Below are 20,176 nucleotides of genomic sequence, written 5' to 3' on the forward strand. Positions count from 1 at the left end.
GATGCGGTGAGGATGTTCCCGATGATGGGTGAAACTAGAACTAGGGGGCATAGTCTTAGAATAAGGGGCTGCTCTTTCAAAACTGAGATGAGGAGGAACTACTTCACTCAGAGGGTGGTAGGTCCATGGAATATGCTGCCCCAAAAAGCTGTAGAAGCTACATCATTACATAAATTTAAAACAGAAATAGACAGTTTCCTAGAAGTAAAGGGAATTAAGGGTTACGGGGAGCGGGCAGGAATTTGGACATGAGTCTAGGTTCGGATCGGTCATGGTCCGGTGGGTAGCGGAGCGGGCCCAGGGGCCATGTAGCCTGATCCTGCTCCTATTTCATGTGTCTAATTCTGTTAGGTTCAGGAGATGGTTCTGTGATAGTAGATTGGCGGTTAGGATCAGATCAGCCATGATCTTATTGAATGGCGGAGCAGGCTCGAGGGGCCGATTGGCCTACTCCTGCTCCTATTTCTTATGTTCTTATGTAGCGGTTTGGTACAACTGAGTGGCTTGCTAGACCATTTCAGAGGGCAGTTAAGAGTCAACCATATTGCTGTGGGTCTGGAGTGACATATAGGCAGACCAGGTAAGGACGGCAGATTTCCTTCCCTAAAGTACATTAGTGAACCAGTTTGTGTTAAGGGCAGAGATTGTGAGGAATTTCTGAAGTGTGTTCAGGAAACTTTTCTTGATCAGTATGTTTTCTGCCAAATGAGGAAGGAGGCATTGCTGGATGACGTTCTGGGGAATGAAGTGGGTGAAGTGGAGAATGTCATAGTGGGGGAGCATCTCAGGAATAGTGATCATTGTATCATAAGGTTTGGATTAGTTATGGAGAAGGACAAGGAGCAATCTAGAATAAAAATACTTAACCGAGGAGGGCTAATTTCAGCGAATTTAAAGAGCAGATGGTTCGGGTACAGTCTAGGGACATTCCCACAAGGGGGAAATGAGGGCAACCAAAGCCAGAGCTCCCTGGATGACGAAGGAATTAGGAGTAGGATGAAACAGAAAAAGGGGGCATATGACAGATGTCAGCTTGATAATACAAGGGAGAATTAGGCTAAATATAAAAGGTACAGCGGAGAAGGGAAAAAGGAAATAAGAGGGGCAAAGAGACAGTACGAGAATCGATTGGCGACTAACATAAAAGGGAATCCAAAGGTCTTCTGTCGGCATATTAACAGTAAAAGAATTGACAGAGGAGCTGTGGGGCCGATTAGGGACAAAAATGGAGATCTACTGACGGAGGCAGAAGGCATGGCTGAGGCATCGGTGTTTACCAAGGAAGAGGACTTTGCCAGGGGCCATGTCTTAAAGTTAGAGCCTGGCCTTTCAGTAAACGAGGAGGTTGTCGGGATACTGGCCGAGATAAAAATAGATAGAGGAGATACTAGAAAGGCTGGCAGTACTTAAAGTGGATAAGTCACCTGGTCCGGATGGAATGCATGCTCGGTTTCTGAGGGAAGCAAGAGTAGAAATTCGAGGTGCTGGCCACAAACTCCCTTCGACACAGAAGGTGGTGCCAGAGTGCGAGAGGATTGCAAATGTTACATGCTTGTTCAAAACAGGGGAGGAGGATAAACTTGGCAATTACAGGCCAGTCAGTTTAACGTCAGTAATGGGGAAGCTTTTAGAAACTATTATCAAAGAGAAATTAACAGCCACTTGGACAAGCATTGACTAATAAAGCATGGATTTAAGGGCAAATTGTGTTTGACTAACTTGATTGAGTTTTTTGATGAGGTAACAGAGAGGGCAGTGCAGTTGATGTGTATATGGACTTTCAAAAGGCATTTTATAATATGTAAGAACATAAGAAATAGGAGCAGGAGTTGGCCATTTGGCCCTTCGAGCCTGCTCCGTCATTCAATAAGATCATGGCTGAACCTCTACCTCATCTCCACTTTCCTGCCCGATCTCCATATCCCTTGATTCCCTTAATATTCAAAAAGCTATCTGTCTCTGTCTTGAATATGCTCATCGACTGAGCCTCCAGAGCCCTCTGGGGAAGAGAATTCCAAAGATTCACCACCCTGAGTTAAGAAATTTCTCCTCATCTCAGTCCTAGATGACCGACCACTTATTCTGAAACTGTGACCCCTAGTTCTAGACACAACCTCTCAGCATCTACCCTGTCAATCCCCTTCAGAATCTTGTATGTTTCAATGAGATCACCTCTCATTCTTCTAAACTCGAGAGTATAGGCTCATTCTACAAAATCTCTCATCCCAGGAATCAATCTAGTGAACCTTTGTTGCACTGTCTCCAAGGCAAGTATATCCTTCCTTAGATAAAGAGACCAAAACTGTGCACAGTACTCCAGGTGTGGTCTCACCAAGGCCCTGCACAATTGTAGCAAGACTTCCTTACTCTTACACTCCAACCCCCTTGCAGTAAAGGCCAAGAAGTTATGCTACAGCTATACAAAGCCCTGGTAAGACCACACGTGGAGTACTGGGTTCAGTTCTGGACGCCACACCTTAGGAAGAATATACTGGCCTTGGAGGAAGTGCAGCGTAGGTTTACCAGAATAATACTGGGACTCCAAGGGTTAAATTACAAGGAGAGATTACACAAACTAGGGTTTTGTTCACTGACATTTAGAAGGTTAAGGGGTGATTTGATTGAAGTTTGCATAATAGAATTCCCATTGGTTGGGGAGTAGGGGACATGGGTTAGAGCCTGGCCTTTCATAGAATGATACAGAAGGAGGCCATTCGGTCCATTGCACCTGTGCTGGCTCTTTGAAAGAGCTATCGAATTAGTCCCACTCCCCCTTGCCCTTAAACATATACTGAATATATTATCTCACATAAATGATTTAAAACAGTAAAACATAAGAGGGTGCGAGCAAGGGAGTTCATGATCTCACGGTTTGAAACTACTCAAGTATCACGTTCCCATCGGAACCCTTTGTTATTGATTTATGAACCCCCGCCACCCCTTGGTAGTGCCACACTTGATGTAACCAAATAGGAAATGAGATGTACCAAAGGCATTACATAGAAAATTTAAGTTAGGAAACACTTCTACACACACAGGGTGGTAGAAGTTTGGAACCTTCTTCTGCAAACGGCAGTTGATGCTAGATCAATTGTTGATTTTAAATCGGAGACTGATAGATTTTTGTTCACCAAAGGTATGAAGGGATATGGAGTTAGGTCACAGATCAGCCATGATCTCATTGAATGGCGGAATATGCTCAAGGGCTGAATGGCCTCCTCCTGTTCCTTTGTTCCTATGATGTATGGGGTGAGGTTTGGTGAAGAGAACAATACTTCCAGGCCACAGTTAAAATAGTATACTATCACAGCAGAAAACCAAAATGATCATATTGCATGCAACTTGCAAATGGTTCCAGTAACCCTGCATAAATTAATCACAAGTATGAGCTGAACTAAAATCTCACCTGCAAACAAGATTAGAAAAATGAATGAAAACATCTGGCGCAGTGCTTTGGACACCAGTGGGTGGCACCAGAATTATGTTCTGTCCACAAAAAGCAGGACACATCAATCTGGCCATTCACCGCCCCATCAGTCTACTCTCAATCATCAGCAAAGTGATGGAAGGTGTTGTCAAGAGTGCTACCAAGTGGTACTTACTCACCAAAACCTGCTCACCACTGGGTTCTGCCAAAATCACTCGGCTCCAGACCTCATTACAGCCATGGTCCAAACATGGCTAAAAGAGCTGAATTCCAGAAGTGAGGTCAGAGTGACTGTCCTCAACATCAAGGCAGCATTCGACCAAGTGTGGCACCAAGGAGCCCTAGTAAAACTGAAGTTAATGGGAATTAAGGAGAAAACTCTCCAGTGGCTGGAGTCATACCTGACACAAAGGAAGATGGTTGTTGGAGGCCAATCATCTCAGCCCCAGGACATCGCTGCAGGAGTTCCTCAGGGCAGTGTCCGAGGCCCAAACATTTTCAGCTGCTTCCTCAATGACCTTCCCTCTATCATAAGGTTTTAAGTGGGGATGTTCGCTGATGATTGCACAGTGTTCTGTTCCATTTGCAATTTTTCAGATAATGAAGCAGTCCGTGCTTGCAGGCAGCAGGACCTGGACAACATCCAGGCTTGGGCTGATAAGTGGCAGGTAACATTCACACCACACAAGTGCCAGGCAATGATCATCTCCAACAAGGTAGAATCTAACCACCTCCACATGACATTCAATGAGATTACAACACTCAAGAAGCTCGACACCATCCAAGACAAAGCAGTCCGCTTGATCGGCACCCCATCCACCATCTTAAGCATTCGCTTCCTCTACCACCGGTGCACCATGGCTGCAGTGTATACTATCTACAAGATGCACTGCAGAAAATCACCAAGGCTTCTTCAATAGCACCTCCGAAACCCACGATCTTCACCACCTCAAAGGACAAGGGCAGCAGACACATGGGAACACCATCACCTCCAAGTACCCTTCCAAGTCACACACCTCCTGACTTGGAAAGAAATCGCCATTCCTTCATCGTCGCTTGGTCAAAATCCTGGAACTCCCGACCTAACAGCACTGTGGGAGTACCTTCACCACACGGACTGCAGCGGTTCAAGAAGGCAGCTCACCACCACCACCTTCTTAAGGGAAATTAGGGACGAGCAATAAATGCTGGACTTGCCAGGAACACCCACATCCAGAGAATGAATAAAAAATGTCAGTGATCTGTCCCTCTAGTACACAGATTAATGATCACCCTGTATTGCATTGGTATGTCCGATGCTGTTGTCCTGTTAGTCACACCTCCATTGTGTCTCTTACTGTTGTTTAGGGAGATTTGTTGAGCCCATGTCGCTGTGCTGGATCCGTTCGCTGTACGCACCAACCTTGCCTGATAAAGTGGATCAGTGAGCGGGGATCCTGGAGTTGTGAGCTGTGTTACTACAAGTACCACGTCATCGCCATCAGTGCAAAGAACCCCCTCCAGGTACCACCTCTCATTTTTCTACCTTTGAATTACTCCACTTCTCTCCCTTCCCTCCTCAAATGTAAGAAGTCACACAACACCAGGTTATAGTCCAACAGCTTTATTTGAAATCACAAGCTTTCGGAGCGCTGCTCCTTCTTCAGGTGAAGGAGCAGCGCTCCGAAAGCTTGTGATTTCAAATAAAGCTGTTGGACTATAACCTGGTGTTGTGTGACTTCTTACATTTGTCCACCCCAGTCCAACTCCGGCATCTCCACACCTTCCCTCCTCAAGGCACTGACTCAGACAAGGATCAGTCGCTCTCTCGTGCTTCACCCAAAGGGCCATTCCCCATCAGTGAGCGGAGACCAAGGGGCCATTCCCCATCAGTGAGCGGAGACCAAGGGGCCATTCCCCATCAGTGAGCGGAGACCAAGGGGCCATTCACCCTCAGTGAGCGGAGACCAAGGGGCCATTCACCATCAGTGAGCCTCACCCAAGGGGCCATTCCCCATCAGTGAGCCTCACCCAAGGGGCCATTCCCCATCAGTGAGCCTCACCCAAGGGGCCATTCCCATCAGTGAGCGGAGACCAAGGGGCCATTCACCCTCAGTGAGCCTCACCCAAGGGGCCATTCCCCATCAGTGAGCCTCACCCAAGGGGCCATTCCCATCAGTGAGCGGAGACCAAGGGGCCATTCACCCTCAGTGAGCCGAGACCAAGGGGCCATTCCCCATCAGTGAGCCTCACCCAAGGGGCCATTCCCCATCAGTGAGCCTCACCCAAGGGGCCATTCCCCATCAGTGAGCCTCACCCAAGGGGCCATTCCCCATCAGTGAGCCTCACCCAAGGGGCCATTCCCCATCAGTGAGCCTCACCCAAGGGGCCATTCCCCATCAGTGAGCCTCACCCAAGGGGTCATCCCCATCAGTGAGCCTCACCCAAGGGGTCATCCCCATCAGTGAGCCTCACCCAAGGGGTCATCCCCATCAGTGAGCCTCACCCAAGGGGTCATCCCCATCAGTGAGCCTCACCCAAGGGGTCATCCCCATCAGTGAGCCTCACCCAAGGGGTCATCCCCATCAGTGAGCCTCACCCAAGGGGTCATCCCCATCAGTGAGCCGAGACCAACGGGTCATTCCCCATCAGTGAGCCTCACCCAAGGGGCCATTCCCCATCAGTGAGCTTAGACCATGCGACAGTGGTCTTTCCATTTAGTGGGGGGTCTCGTTCCCTGATGTTCACACACATGCACGTTCTAGCAGGGATCAGCGGACAGTGTTCAGGAATGGGAATCCTGGCCGATAACTCAGGGGCACTGAGGCCAACTGCCTCCTCAGCCAATGTCAACTGGGCATGGAACCATCCTGGTTCTTACGCTTCAGGTCAAGACGAAAGGCGAGACAGACGTGAATTTATACAAGGTATTCTCATGTCTGTCAGATATCCCAGAGTTCTTCACAGAATCATAGAAATTTACAAGCCAGAAGGAGGCCATTCGGCCCAACTTGTCCGTGCCAGCTGACAAAGAGCTATCCACCCTAATCCCACTTTCCAGCTCTTGGTCCGTAGCCCTGTAGGTAACGGCACTTCAAGTGCACATCCAAGTACTTTTTAAATGTGATGAGGGTTTCTGCCTCTACCACCCTTTCAGATAGTGAGTTCCAGACCCCCACCACCCTCTGGATGAAAAATTTCTCCTCAAATCCCCTCTAAACGTCCTACCAATTACTTTAAATCTATGCCCCCTGGTTATCAACCTCTCTGCTAAGGGAAATAGGTCCTTCCTATCCACTCTATCTCGGCCTCTCTCAATTCTATACACCTCAATTGGGTCTCCCCTCAGCTTCCTCTGTTCCAAAGCAAACAACCCCAGCCTCTCCAATCTTTCCTCATAGCTAAAATTTCCCAGCCCAGGCAACATCCTCGTAAATCTCCTCTGCACCCTCTCTAGTGCAATTACATCCTTCCTGTAATGTGGTGACCAGAACTGTACACAGTATTCTAGCTGAGGCCTAACTAGTGTTTTATACAGTTCAAGCATAACCCCCCTGCTCTTATATTCTATGCCTCGGCTAATAAAGGCAAGTATCCCGTATGCCTTCTTAACCACCTTATCTACCTGTCCTGCTACCTTCAGGGATCTGTGGTCATGCAGTAATCATAATTCAGTTAGATTTAGGGTAGTTATGCAAAAGGACAAAAATAGACCAGGAATAAAAGTTCTCAATTGGGGAAAAGCCAATTTTGCTAAGCTGAGATGTGATTTAGCCAAAGTGGACTGGAAACGGCTACTTGAAGGTAAATCAGTGTCAGAGCAGTGGGAGGCATTCAAAGGGGAGATAGTGAGGGTTCAGAGCAAGTATGTTCCCTTAAAGAAAAAGTGTGGGTCTAAAATCTAGAGCCCCCTGGATGTCAAGGGACATACAGGGTAGGATAAAGAAAAAAAGGAAGCTCATGACAAATACTGAGGGCTCAATATTGCAGAAACCCTAGAGGAGTACAGAAAGTGCAGGGGTGCAATTAAAAATGATATTAGGAAAGCAAAGAGAGAGCATGAAAAATTCTTGGCAAGTAAAATCAAGGAAAACCAAAGATGTTTTATAAATATATTAAGAGTAAGAGGATAACTAAAGAAAGGGTAGGGCCTATTAGAGATCATGAGGGTAATCTGTGTGTGGAGGCGGGAGATGTCAGTAGGGTTCTTAATGAATACTTTGCGTCTGTTTTCACAAAGGAGAGGGGCAAAGCAGACATTGCTATCGAGGGGGAGGAGTGTGAAATATTAGATGAAATAAACATAGTGAGAGAGGAAGTATTAAGGAGTTTAGCAGCTTTAAAAGTGGATAAATCCCCAGGCCCGGATGAAATGTATCCCAGGCTGTTAAGCGAAGCAAAAGAGGAAATAGCAGAGGCCCTGACCATCATTTTTCAATCCTCTCTAGTTTCAGGTGTAGTGCCGGAGGACTGCTAATACATAGATACATAGAAGATAGGAGCAGGAGTAGGCCATTCGGCCCTTCGTGCCTGCTCCGCCATTCGATGAGATCATGGCTGATCCTTTAATTCAGTATCCCGTCCCCGCCTTCTCTCCGTAACCCTTAACCCCTTTTGCCCGTAGAAATATATCTAATTCCCTCTTAAATATATTTAATGAGCTGGCGTACACTGCCCTCTGTGGCAATGAGTTCCACAGGTTCACCACTCTCTGAGTGAAGAAATTCCCCCTCATCTCTGTCCTAAATGGTTTAGCCCTTATCCTTAAATTATGTCCTCTAGTTCTGTTCTCACCCGCCAAGGGAAACATTCCTTCTGCATCCAGTCTGTCTAGACCTGTCAGAATTTTATACACTTCTATGAGGTCCCCTCTCAATCTTCTAAACTCCAGTGTGTACATCCCTAAACTACATAGTCTCTCCTCATAGGTCATTCCCGCCATTCCTGGTATCAGCCTGGTGAATCGCCGCTGCACCCCCTCCATGGCAAGAACATCCTTCCTCAGATGAGGCGACCAAAACTGTACACAGTACTCGAGGTGTGGTCTCACCAGTGCCCTGTACAGCTGCAGCAAGGTATCCCTGTTCCTGTATTCTAACCCTTTTGCTATGAAGGCCAGCATACCGTTTGCCTTCTTGACCGCCTGTTGCACCTGCATGCTCGCCTTCAGTGACTGGTGTACAAGAACACCCAGGTCTCTCTGTACTTCCCCCTCTCCCAATCTATTGCCATTTAAATAATAATTTGCCCTCCCGTTCCTGCACCCAAGGTGGATAACTTCGCACTTGTCCACATTATAGTGCATCTGCCATTTATCCGCCCAATCGCCCAGTCTGTCCAAATCGCTCTGGAGCTTCCTGGTCTCTTCCTCTGAGCCCACCCCCCCTCCTAGTTTAGTGTCGTCTGCAAATTTGGAAATGCTGCATCCGACTCCCTGATCCAGGTCATTAATGTAAATTGTGAACAGCTGGGGGCCCAGGACAGATCCCTGTGGTACCCCACTTGTTACTGCCTGCCATTCAGAAAATGAGCCGTTTATTCCAACTCTCTGTTTTCTATCTGACAGCCAGTTCCCTATCCACACCAAAACTTTCCCCTTTATCCCATGAGCCTCAATTTTCCATGCTAATCTTTTATGTGGGACCTTATCGAAGGCCTTTTGGAAGTCCAGGTACACCACATCTACTGGCTCTCCCCCATCTATTCTACCAGTTACTCCCTCAAAAAATTCCAATAGATTAGTCAAGCACGATTTACCCTTTGTAAATCCATGTTGACTCTGTCCTATCCTGTCCCCATTTGCTAAGTGCTCCGCTATTTCATCCTTAATGATGGACTCCAGCATTTTGCCCACAACTGATGTAAGGCTTACAGGTCTGTAATTACCTGCTTTTTCCCTACCCCCCTTTTTGAATAGTGGGGTAACGTTAGCTACCCTCCAATCCATCGGCACTGTTCCCGAGTCTAATGAATTCTGAAAAATCATCCTTAGTGCATCCGCTATCTCTAGGGCCACCTCCTTCAGTACCCTAGGATGCATGTTATCAGGCCCTGGGGATTTGTCCACCTTCAATCCCTTTAGCTTCCTTAACACCATATCCTTAGAGATATTGATTTGCGTCAGTTCCTCCTTTGCCAATGTCCCTATTTTTCCCGATATCCCAGGGAGGTTTTTTGTGTCTTCCTTCGTAAAGACTGACCCAAAGTATGCATTTAGTTGATCTGCCATTTCCTTATTTCCCATTATATATTCCCCCGTATCTGACTGCAATGGACCAACTTTGGTTTTCACCAGTCTTTTCCTTTTGATATATTTATAAAAGCTTTTGGAGTTAGTTTTTATATTTTCCGCCAGCTTGTTTTCGTAAGCTATTTTGCCCCTCTTGATCATGCCCTTTGCCCTCCTTTGCTCTATCTTAAACTGTTCCCAATCTTCCGCTCTGGCGCTTTTTTTGGCTATTTTATACGCCCTATCTTTGGATTTTATGCTGTCTCTAATTTCCCCTGTTATCCACGGTTGAGTCACCTTTTTAGATTTCCTTTTATGCCAGATTGGTATAAACAATTTTTGCAATTTTGTCATTCTATCTTTAAATGTTTGCCATTGTTTATCTACCTCCAGTCCTCCCAGGAACGTTGTCCAATCAGACCTACTCAGTTCCCGTCTCATGGCATCATAATTCCCCTTGTTTAAATTCAGGACCTTAGTCTCTGAGTCAATTTCTTCGCTCTCCATTTCGAGTGAGAAATCGATCATGTTATGATCGCTCTGACCCAAGGGTCCCCGTACAACAAGATTACTGATTAGTCCCTTCTCATTGCACAGTACCCAGTCCAATATAGCCTGTTCCCGAGTTGGTTCCTCGACATATTGATCCAGATAACCATCCCTTAAACACTCAAGGAATTCCTCCTCCTCATTATTTTTACTGATTAGGCTAGTCCAATCTATATGTAAGTTAAAGTCACCTATGATGACAGCTGTGCTCTTATTGCACGCTTCTCTAATTTCCCTCGTGATGCCCTCCCTAACCTCTATTTTACTATTTGGAGGCCTATATACCACTCCTATTAATGTTTTTCGCCCCCCGCTATTTCTTAGCTCCACCCATATAGATTCTGTATTAACTGAGTTAATATCCTTCTTTTCAATTGCATTTATCCCCTCTTTTACTAGCAATGCTACCCCTCCTCCCTTTCTTTTTTGTCGATCCTTCCTAAATACTGAATACCCCTGTATGTTAAGCTCCCAGCCCTGCTCACCCTGCAACCATGTTTCCGTAATCCCAATTAGATCATAATTATTAACCTCTATTTCCACAGCTAATTCATCTACCTTGTTCCTGATGCTTCTCGCATTAAGGTATAAAACCCTCAGGCTTTTTTTATGCTCACATTTTTTATGAATTAGTTTGGCCCTTTGTTTTTTGTTCCTCACCCTTTTACCATTTATTTCTGTCTGCCTTTCACTTTCCTCTATTTCACTACATAGGTTTCTAGCCCCCTGCCATACTAGTTTAAATGCTCCCGAACTGCTTTATCAAAAATTACCCCGAGAACATCAGTTCCATCTCTGCACAGGTGTAGACCGTCCCTTTTGTATAGGTCACACCTACCACAAAACTGGTTCCAATGCCTCAAAAATTTAAAACCCTCCCTCTTACACCACTGCTCAAGCCACGTATTTAGCCTAACTATCCTGTTCTCTGTACTCTTACTAGCACGTGGCACTGGTAGTAATCCAGAGATTACTACCTTCGAGGTCCTACTTTTTAGCTTGGCTCCTAACTCCCTAAATTCTACTTGTAGGACCTCTTCCCTTTTTTTAGCTACGTCGTTGGTACCAACATGTATCACGACAACTGGCTGTTCCCCCTCCCCCTCCAGAATGTTCTGCACCCGCGCCGAGACATCCTTGACCCTTGCACCAGGGAGGCAACATACCATCCTGGAGTCTCGGTCGCGACCACAGAAACCCCTATCTATTCCCCTTACAATCGAATCCCCTATTACTATAGCCCTGCCACTCTTTTTCCCTCCCTTCTTTGCAACAGAGCCAGTCATGGTGCCATGAGCCTGGCTGCTGGTGCCTTCCCCCGATGCGTCACCCCCCCCGACAACAGTACCTAAGACGGTGAACCTGTTGCTAAGGGAGACAACCCCAGGGGATTTCTGCACTACCTTCCTGCCCTTGCTCTGCCTTTTGGTCACCCATGTACTGTCTACGCTGGCCTTAACCTGCGGTGTGACCAACTCACTAAATGTGCTATCCACACCCCTCTCAGAATCGTGGATGCTCCAAAGTGAGTCCATCTGCAGCTCAAGGGCCGTCATGCGGTCCCACATGAGCTGCAGCTGGACACACTTCCCGCACACATAGTCGTCAGGGACACAGGAAGCGTCCCTGATTTCCCACATGTTACAGGAGGAGCATGACACAGGTCCGAGCTCTACTGCCATGACTTAACCCTTATATTACTTTTTAATTTTCTAGTTTTAGTTTATTTATCGACTTTTGTTTTCCCGAAGCTTACTTAGACCAATGTATACTGTACTCCTCTTATTCCTTTTTAAACTAACCAAATCCCACTAGTTTTGGTTTTACTTTCTAGGAAGGTTTGAGGAAAGTACTTACCAGTTAGTCTTACCTCCCTGGTCTTTCACTGACTTCCCGGTCTTGTCCCCTTGGTCCTACGCCGACTTCCCGCTCCTCCCGGTTCCTGCCCTGCTGAAAAGAAACTGAGACCAAAAAATTTGTGACCTCTGTTTTTAGACAGCTGCTAAAAGACTACTAGGTTAGAGGAGGGGGGCGGTGGGGGTTCCTACTCTGTAGGAACTCGGGTTTAAGCCACCACCCTCCTTAAATACCTTTCACCCTTGTTTAAAAAGGGAGAAAAGGATAGACCGAGTAATTATAGGCCAGTCAGCCTAACCTCGGTGGTGGGTAAATTATTGGAAAGAATTCTGAAGGACAGGATAAATCTTCATTTAGAAAGACACGGATTAATCAAGGATAGTCAGCACGGATTTGTTAAGGGAAGGTCGTGTCTGACAAACTTGACTGAATTTTTTGAGGAGGTAACAAGGAGGATAGATGAGGGTAGTGTGTTTGATGTGTATATGGACGTTAGCAAGGCTTTTGATAAGGTTCCACATGGCAGACTGGTCACAAAGTTAAAAGCCTATGGGATCCAGGGCAAAGTGTCAAGTTGGATTCAAAACTGGCTCGGAGACAGGAAACAGAGGGTAATGGTTGATGGGTGTTTTTGTGACTGGAAGGCTGTTTCCAGTGGGGTTCCGCAGGGCTCTACTAGGTCCCTTGCTTTTTGTGGTATATATCAACTATCTTGACTTGACTATAGAGGGTATGGTTAAGAAGTTTGCAGATGATACTAAAATCGGCTGTGTGGTTGATACTGAAGAAGGAAGCTGTAGACTGCAGGAAGATATCAATAAATTGGTCAGGTGGGCAGAACAGTGGCAAATGGAATTCAATCCGGAGAAGTGTGAGGTAATGTATTTGGGGAGGGCTAACAAGGAAAGGGAATACACATTAAATGGTAGGACACTGAGTAGTGTAGAGGAACAAAGGGACCTTGGAGTGCATGTCCACAGATCCCTGAAGGTAGCAGGCCAGGTAGATAAGGTGATTAAGAAGGCATACGGAACGCTTGTATTCTATGCCTCAGCTAATAAAGGCAAGAGCAGGGGGGTTATACTTGAACTGTATGAAACACTAGTTAGGCCACAGCTAGAGTACTGCGTGCAGTTCTGGTCACCACATTACAGGAACGATGTGATTGCACTAGAGAGGGTACAGGGGAGATTTACTCGGATGTTGCCGGGAGTAGAGAATTCTAGCTATGAGGAAAGATTGGATAGGTTGGGTTTGTTTTCTTTGGAACAGAGGAAGCTGAGGGGAGACCTTATTGAGGTGTATAAAATTGAGGGGCCTAGATAGAGTGGATAGAAAGGACCTATTTCCCTTAGCAGAGGGGTCAACAATCAGGGGGCACAGATTTAAAGTAATTGGTAGGAGATTTAGAGGAGATTTGATGGGAAATTTCTTCACCCAGAGGATGGTGGGGGTCTGGAACTCACTGCCTGAAAGGGTGGTAGAGGCAGAAACCCTCACCATATTTAAAAAGTGCTTGGATGTATACGTGAAGTGCCGTAACCTACAGGCTACGGAACAAGAGCTGGAAAGTGGGATTAGGCTGGATAGGTCTTTGTCGGCCGGCATGGACACGATGGGCCGAATGGCCTCTTTCTGTGCTGTAACTTTCTATGATTCTATGCACTCCAAGGTCCCTCTGATCCTCTGCACTTCAGTGTCCTACCATTGTGTATTCCCTTGCCTTGTTAGCCCTCCCAAATGCATTACCTCTCACTTTTCCGGATTGAATTCCATTTGCCACTGTTCTGCCCACCTGACCAGTCCATTGATATCTTCCTGCAGTCTACAGCTTTCTTCTTCATTATCAACCACACGACCAATTTTTGTATCATCTGCAAACTTCTTAACCATACTTCCTACATTCAAGTCCAAATCATTGATATATACCACAAAAAGCAAAGGACCCAGTACTGAGCCCTGCAGAACCTCACTGGAAACAGCCTTCCAGTCACAAAAACACCCTTCGACCTTTACCCTTTGTTTCCTGCCTGTGAGCCAATTTCGGATCCAACTTGCCACTTTTCCTTGTATCCCATGGGCTTTTACTTTCGTGACCAGTCTGCCATGCTGGACCTTTTCAAAAGCCTTGCTAAAATCCATATAGACTACCCTCATCGACCCTCCTTGGTATTTCCTCAAAAAATTCAATCAAGTTAGTCAGACACAACCTTCCCTTAACAAATCCATGCTGACTGTCCCTGATTAATCCTTGTCTTTCTAAATGAAAATTTATCCTGTCCCTCAGAATTTTTTCCAGTAATTTTCCCACCACCGAGGTTAGGCTGACTGACCTGTAATTACTCAGTCTATCCCTTTCTCCCTTTTTAAACAACAGTACCATGTTAGCAGTCCTCCAGCACCACACCTGTAGCCAGAGAGGATTGGAAAATGATGGTCAGGGCCTCTGCTATTTCCTCTTTTGCTTCTCTTAACAGCCTGGGATACAGTTCATCTGGGCCTTGGAATTTTATCCACATTCCAAGATGCTAAACCCCTTAATACTTCCTCTTTCACTATGTTTATTTCATCTAATATTTCACACTTCTGCAAGGAAGCAGAGTCAGTGTCATATTGTAGGCAAATGTGATAACCAATGTGTGTTCAGCAAGATCCCGCAAGTAGTAATTGAGTGAACTACCAGTTAATCTGCTTGTATCAACGTTGGTTGCGATAGGACTGTTGCCCAAGACAGTGAGGCACCTGGACCAATAGAGCAGGCACACAAACCTCACTGTAATATCTCATCCAAAGGACTGATTGCTTCATTTAGCAGCCGAGCCACTGGGTACACACCTGCTGAAGATTAACCTTCATTGGTAAGGCTATTGGCTCAGCAAGTTAAATCTTGTAGACCGTTTCACAGCCACCGATCAGTCGCAAACACATCAGCCACATTGGGCAAGTTTCAGCACATTAATGGAGCCACAAGGGCAGGAGACTAGAGAGATCTCCGAGGAAAAAATCTTCACCACAGCAGAAAGTCAACACTGCACTGTCCAGATCTTGAGATGGTCACTGGTTAAATCACAACTTGATATGAGAAAACTCCTTCAGTGAATGCTGACATCAGCAATACTCAGTACTTGAACATGAATGGGTAACACTCCAACACCAGCGCCATGGTAGTTAATAACTAGTAGGTATTAAACCAATCATTGCCTTCAGAATGTCTAGTCACTCCTGAACAAGGCCTTTGCCACCTTACCTACAGAAGGTAGGTGGGTATTGGGGGATGTGTCCCCAGTCACTGTGTGTAGAGCTAGGTGGGTACTGGGGGATATGTCTACCAGTCACCTTGCTGTCATGAAACTTGGTTGATCAGAGAGGAATTTCCCAGATTTTCCCCATCAATTGGCTGGGGTTCTTTTGCCTCTCCCAGGAGATTGCAGAGCTTGTACCAACAGGCTCCATGCATCAGCTAGTCTTTTCATGTCCTTTGTATTTATATGTTCATATGTACAACTTTATTTTCGATAATCATATTGACATCTTGACTTTCACACTTTGGGGATTATTGTGACTTTGCGTGATGATGTAAAACAGGTGATCGCGAACCGGCTGTGGGTTTTGCATTTCTCCCCATTATTATGTCCATTGAAGTCAGGAGAGATGTAAAACGAGCAGTCAATTTCCTATCACACATTTTACACTATTGCACAAAGTCAAAATTACCCTCTTTGTCCCTTGCTGAATCCTCCCCATCTCGCTACACTTTTCAATCTCCACCACACCTCCCTTTACCATCTCTCCAATTCATCACCCTCCTTTACTTCCTAAACCTCTCTGTTGAAATAAAGTCCTGGCTGCTTCCTCGACCCCCATGGCCTCTCCATTGCCAAGGTCTCAATTACTGACGACTCCGACCCCGACTACTTCCTTGTATCCTTCACCACCCACATCCCCTTGTCCCTTTGAACCACACTTCCTTCTACGTCCATCCCTGGAAAAATATTTGCCCAAGTTGCTTAAAACTACATTTTCAAACTCTGAACTAGCCTTTGGCCTTCAATTTGCCACTATCCCTTGGAGTATATTCACAATATTTATTAATGACTTAGATGATGGCATAGAAAGTCATATATCCAAATTTGCCGATGACACAAAGATAGGCGGCATTGTAGGCAGTGTAAATTAAAGTATAAAATTATAAGGGGATATTGTAAGTTTATCAGTTTAACATCAGTGGTGGGTAAAGTTTTAGAAACAATAATCAAGGAAAAAATGAACGGGCATTTGGAGAGGTTTAAGGTAATTAAGGAGAGCCAACACGGGTTTGTAAAAGGCAGATCGTGTTTGACTAATCTAATTGAATTTTTTGAAGAAGTAACAGAGAGGATTGATGAAGGGAATGCAATGGATGTTGTCTACGTGGATTTTCGGAAGGCGTTTGACAAAGTACCACATAGAAGGCTGGTTAACAAAATTGAGGCTCATGGAATAGGTGGGTCAGTGGCAGCTTGGATAAGGAATTGGCTTAAGGACAGAAAACAGTGAGTTGTGGTAAATGGCTGTTTTTCAGACTGGAGGATGGTAGACAGTGGTGTTCCCCAAGGGTCAGTGCTGGGGCCACTGCTTTTTTTGATATAAATATATATATAAAAATGACCTGGATATTGGAATAGAGAGTAGAATTTCTAAATTTGCCGATGATCCCAAACTTGGGGGTGTGGCAAACAGTAATGACGATACCAATCGACTGCAACACAACATAGAAAAGCTAGCAGAATGGGCAGACAAGTGGCAGATGGAATTTCAGAGAGAAATGTGAGGTGATGCATTTTGGCAGAAGGAACAGGGAGAGGCAATATACACTTAATGGCACAGTTTTAAAGGGTGTGCAGGGACAGAGGGACCTGGGAGTTAATGTGCATAGGTCCCTCCCTGAAGGTGGCAGGACATATTGAGACTGGTTAACAAAGCATATGGGATCTTGGGCTTCATAAATAGAGGTATTGAGTACAAAAGTAGAGAAGTTATGCTGAACCTTTATAAATCGTTGGTTAGGCCACAACTGGAGTATTGCATCCAGTTCTGGTCACCACACTTTAGGAAGGATCTGAAGGCACTTGAGAGGGTGCAGAGGAGATTTACCAGAATGGTTCTATGAATGGTGGATCTTAGCTACAAGGACAGGTTTTTTTTTAAATTCGTTTTTATGGGATGTGGTTGTCGCTGGCAAGGCTAGCATTTTTTGCCCATCCCGAATTGCCCTCAAGAAGGTGGTGGTGAGCCGCCACCTTGAATGTCTGCAGTCCGTGTGGTGAAGGTACTCCCACAGTGCTGTTGGGTAGGGAGTTCCAGGATTTTGACCCAGCGACGATGAAGGATCAGCGATATACTTCTAAGTCAGGATGGTGTGTGACTTGGAGGGGAACTTGGAGGTGGTGGTGTTCCCATGCGTCTGCTGCCCTTGTCATTCTAGGCGGAAGAGGTCACAGGTTTGGGAGGTGCTGCCGAAGAAGCCTTGGCGAGTTGCTGCAGTGCATCTTGTAGATGGTACACACTGCAGCCACGGTACGCTGGTGGTGGAGGGAGTGGATAATTAAGGTGGTAGAGGGGGTGCCAATCAAGCAGGCTGCTTTGTCCTGGGTATTATGTAATGAGAAAGGATTAATTAGCAATCTTGTTGTGCAAGGCCCCTTGGGGAGGAGCGATCATAATATGATAGAATTCTTCATTAAAATGGAGAGCGAAGTAGTTGACTCGGAGACCAGGGTCCTGAATTTAAATAAAGGAAACTACAATGGTATGAGGCACAAGTTGGCTAGGATGGATTGGGGAACATTACTTAAAGGGTTGACGGTGGATAGGCAATGGCAAACATTTAAAGATCGCATGGATGAACTACAGAATTTGTTCATCCCTATTTGGCATAAAAATAAAACAAAAAAAGGTGACTCAACCGTGGCTTACAAGGGAAATATGGGATAGCATAAGATCCAAGGAGAGGACATATAATTTGGCCAGAAAAAGCAGCAAACCTGAGGATTGGGAGCAGTTTAGGATTCAGCAAAGGAGGACAAAAGGATTAATTAAGAGGGGGGAAATAGATTATGAGAGTAAGCTTGCAGGGAACATAAAAACTGACTGTAAAAGCTTCTATAGATATGTGAAGAGAAAAAGATTGAAGTCAAGCATAGGTCCCTTGCAGTCAGAATCAGGGGAATTTATAATGGGGAACAAAGAAATGGCAGACCAATTAAATATATACTTTGGTTCTGTCTTCACAAAGGAGGACACAAATAACCTCCCAGAGATGTCTGGGAACATAGAGTCTAATGAGAGGGAGGAACTGAATGAAATCAGTATTTGTAGGGAAATGGTGTTAGAGAAATTGACGGGATTGAAAGTCGATAAATCCCCAGGGCCTGATAATCTACATCCTAGGGTACTTAAGGAAGTGGCCCTAGAAATAGTAGATGCATTGCTGGTCATCTTCCAAAATTCGATAGACTCTGGAACACTTCCCATGGATTGGAGGATAGCTAATGTAACCCCACTATTTAAGAGGGGTGGGCCAGAGGGAACAGGGAATTATACACTGGTAAGCCTGACATCGGTAGTGGGGAAAATGCTAGAGTCCATTATAAAAGATGTAATAGCAGCGCACTTGGAAAACAGTGACCGGATCGGACAAAGTCAACATGGATTTACAAAAGGTAAATCATGTTTGACTAATCTACTGAAATTTTTTGAGGATGTAACTGGTAGAATAGATAAGGGAGAACCAGTGGATGTGGTGTATTTAGACTTTCAGAAGGCTTTCGATAAGGTTCCGCATAAAAGATTAGCGTGTAAAGTTAAAGCACATGGGATTGGGGGTAAGGTACTGCCTTGGATAGAGAACTGGTTGGCAGACAGAAAGCAAAGAGTTGGAATAAACGGGTCTTTTTCCGAGTGGCAGGCAGTGACTAGTGGGGTACTGCAGGGATTGGTGCTAGGACCCCAGCAATTCACTATATATATTGATTATCTAGACAAGGGAACTGGATGTAATATCTCCAAGTTTGCAGATGACACAAAGCTGGATGGGCGTGTGTGCTGTGAGGAGGATGCAGAGAAACTCCAGTACAATTTGGACAGGTTGGGTGATTGGGCAGATGCATGGCAGATGCAGTATAATGTGGATAAATGCGAGGTTATCCAATTCGGTGGCAAAAACAGGAAGACAGATTATCTGAACGGTAATAGATTGGGGAAAAGGGGAAGTGCAACGAGACCTGGGTGTCCTTGTGCACCAATCACTGAAGGTAAGCATGCAGGTGCAGCAGGCAGTTAAGAAGGCAAATGGTATGTTGGCCTTCATAGCGAGAGGATTTTGAGTACAGGAGCAAGGAAGTCTTGCTGCAGTTATACAGGGCCTTGGTGAGACCACACCTTGAGTATTGTATGCAGTTTTGGTCGCCTAATCTGAGGAAGGATGTTCTTGCCATGAAGAGAGTGCAGCGAAGATTCACCAGCCTGATACCTGGGATGGCAGGAATGACGTATGAGGAGAGATTAGGTCAATTAGGCTTATATCCGCTAGAGTTTAGAAGAATGAGAGGGTATCTCATTGAAACTTATAAAATTCTAACAGGACTAGACAGACTAGCTGCAGGAACGTGTTCCCGATGGCGGGGGAGTCCAGAACCAGGGGTCACAGTCTAAGGATAAGGGGTAAGCCATTTAGGACTGAGATGAGGAGGAATTTCTTCACCCAGAGAGTGGTGAACCTGTGGAATTCTCTGCCACACAGGGCAGTTGAGGCCAATTCATTAAATATATTCAAGAAGGAGTTGGATATATTTCTTGAGGCTAAAGGGATCAAGGGATATGGGGAGAAAGCAGGAACAGGGTACTGAATTTGGCGGAACGGGCTCGAGGGGCCGAATGGCCTACTCCTGCTCCTATCTTCTATGTTTCTGTGTCCTGGATGGTGTCGAGCTTCTCGAGTGTTGTTGGAGCTGCACTCATCCAGGCACTCATTCCATCACACTCCGTACTTGTGCCTTGTAGATGGTAGAAAGGCTTTGGGAAAGTCAGGAGGTGAGATACTCGCTGCATAATACCTAGCCTCTGACTTGCTCTTGTTGCCACAGTATTTATGTGGC

The 20,176-nt window shown here is 45.7% G+C and overlaps 1 protein-coding gene across 1 annotated transcript in view; it reads left to right on the plus strand.

The window, feature by feature from the left end:
• LOC147120738 (E3 ubiquitin-protein ligase MARCHF4-like) overlaps window positions 1-20,176 on the plus strand; it is a 56,698-nt gene that overhangs the window by 17,062 nt on the left and 19,460 nt on the right. Inside the window, exon 2 of the mRNA XM_085986971.1 lies at window positions 4,775-4,930. Within this exon, the coding sequence (XP_085843097.1) occupies window positions 4,775-4,930 (156 nt within the window). The remainder of the gene's footprint in view (window positions 1-4,774; window positions 4,931-20,176) is intronic.

This window comes from Somniosus microcephalus, chromosome 4 (assembly GCF_052327205.1).
Source record: "Somniosus microcephalus isolate GS21.2 chromosome 4, FLI_Smic_1.0, whole genome shotgun sequence".
NCBI lineage: Eukaryota > Metazoa > Chordata > Chondrichthyes > Squaliformes > Somniosidae > Somniosus > Somniosus microcephalus.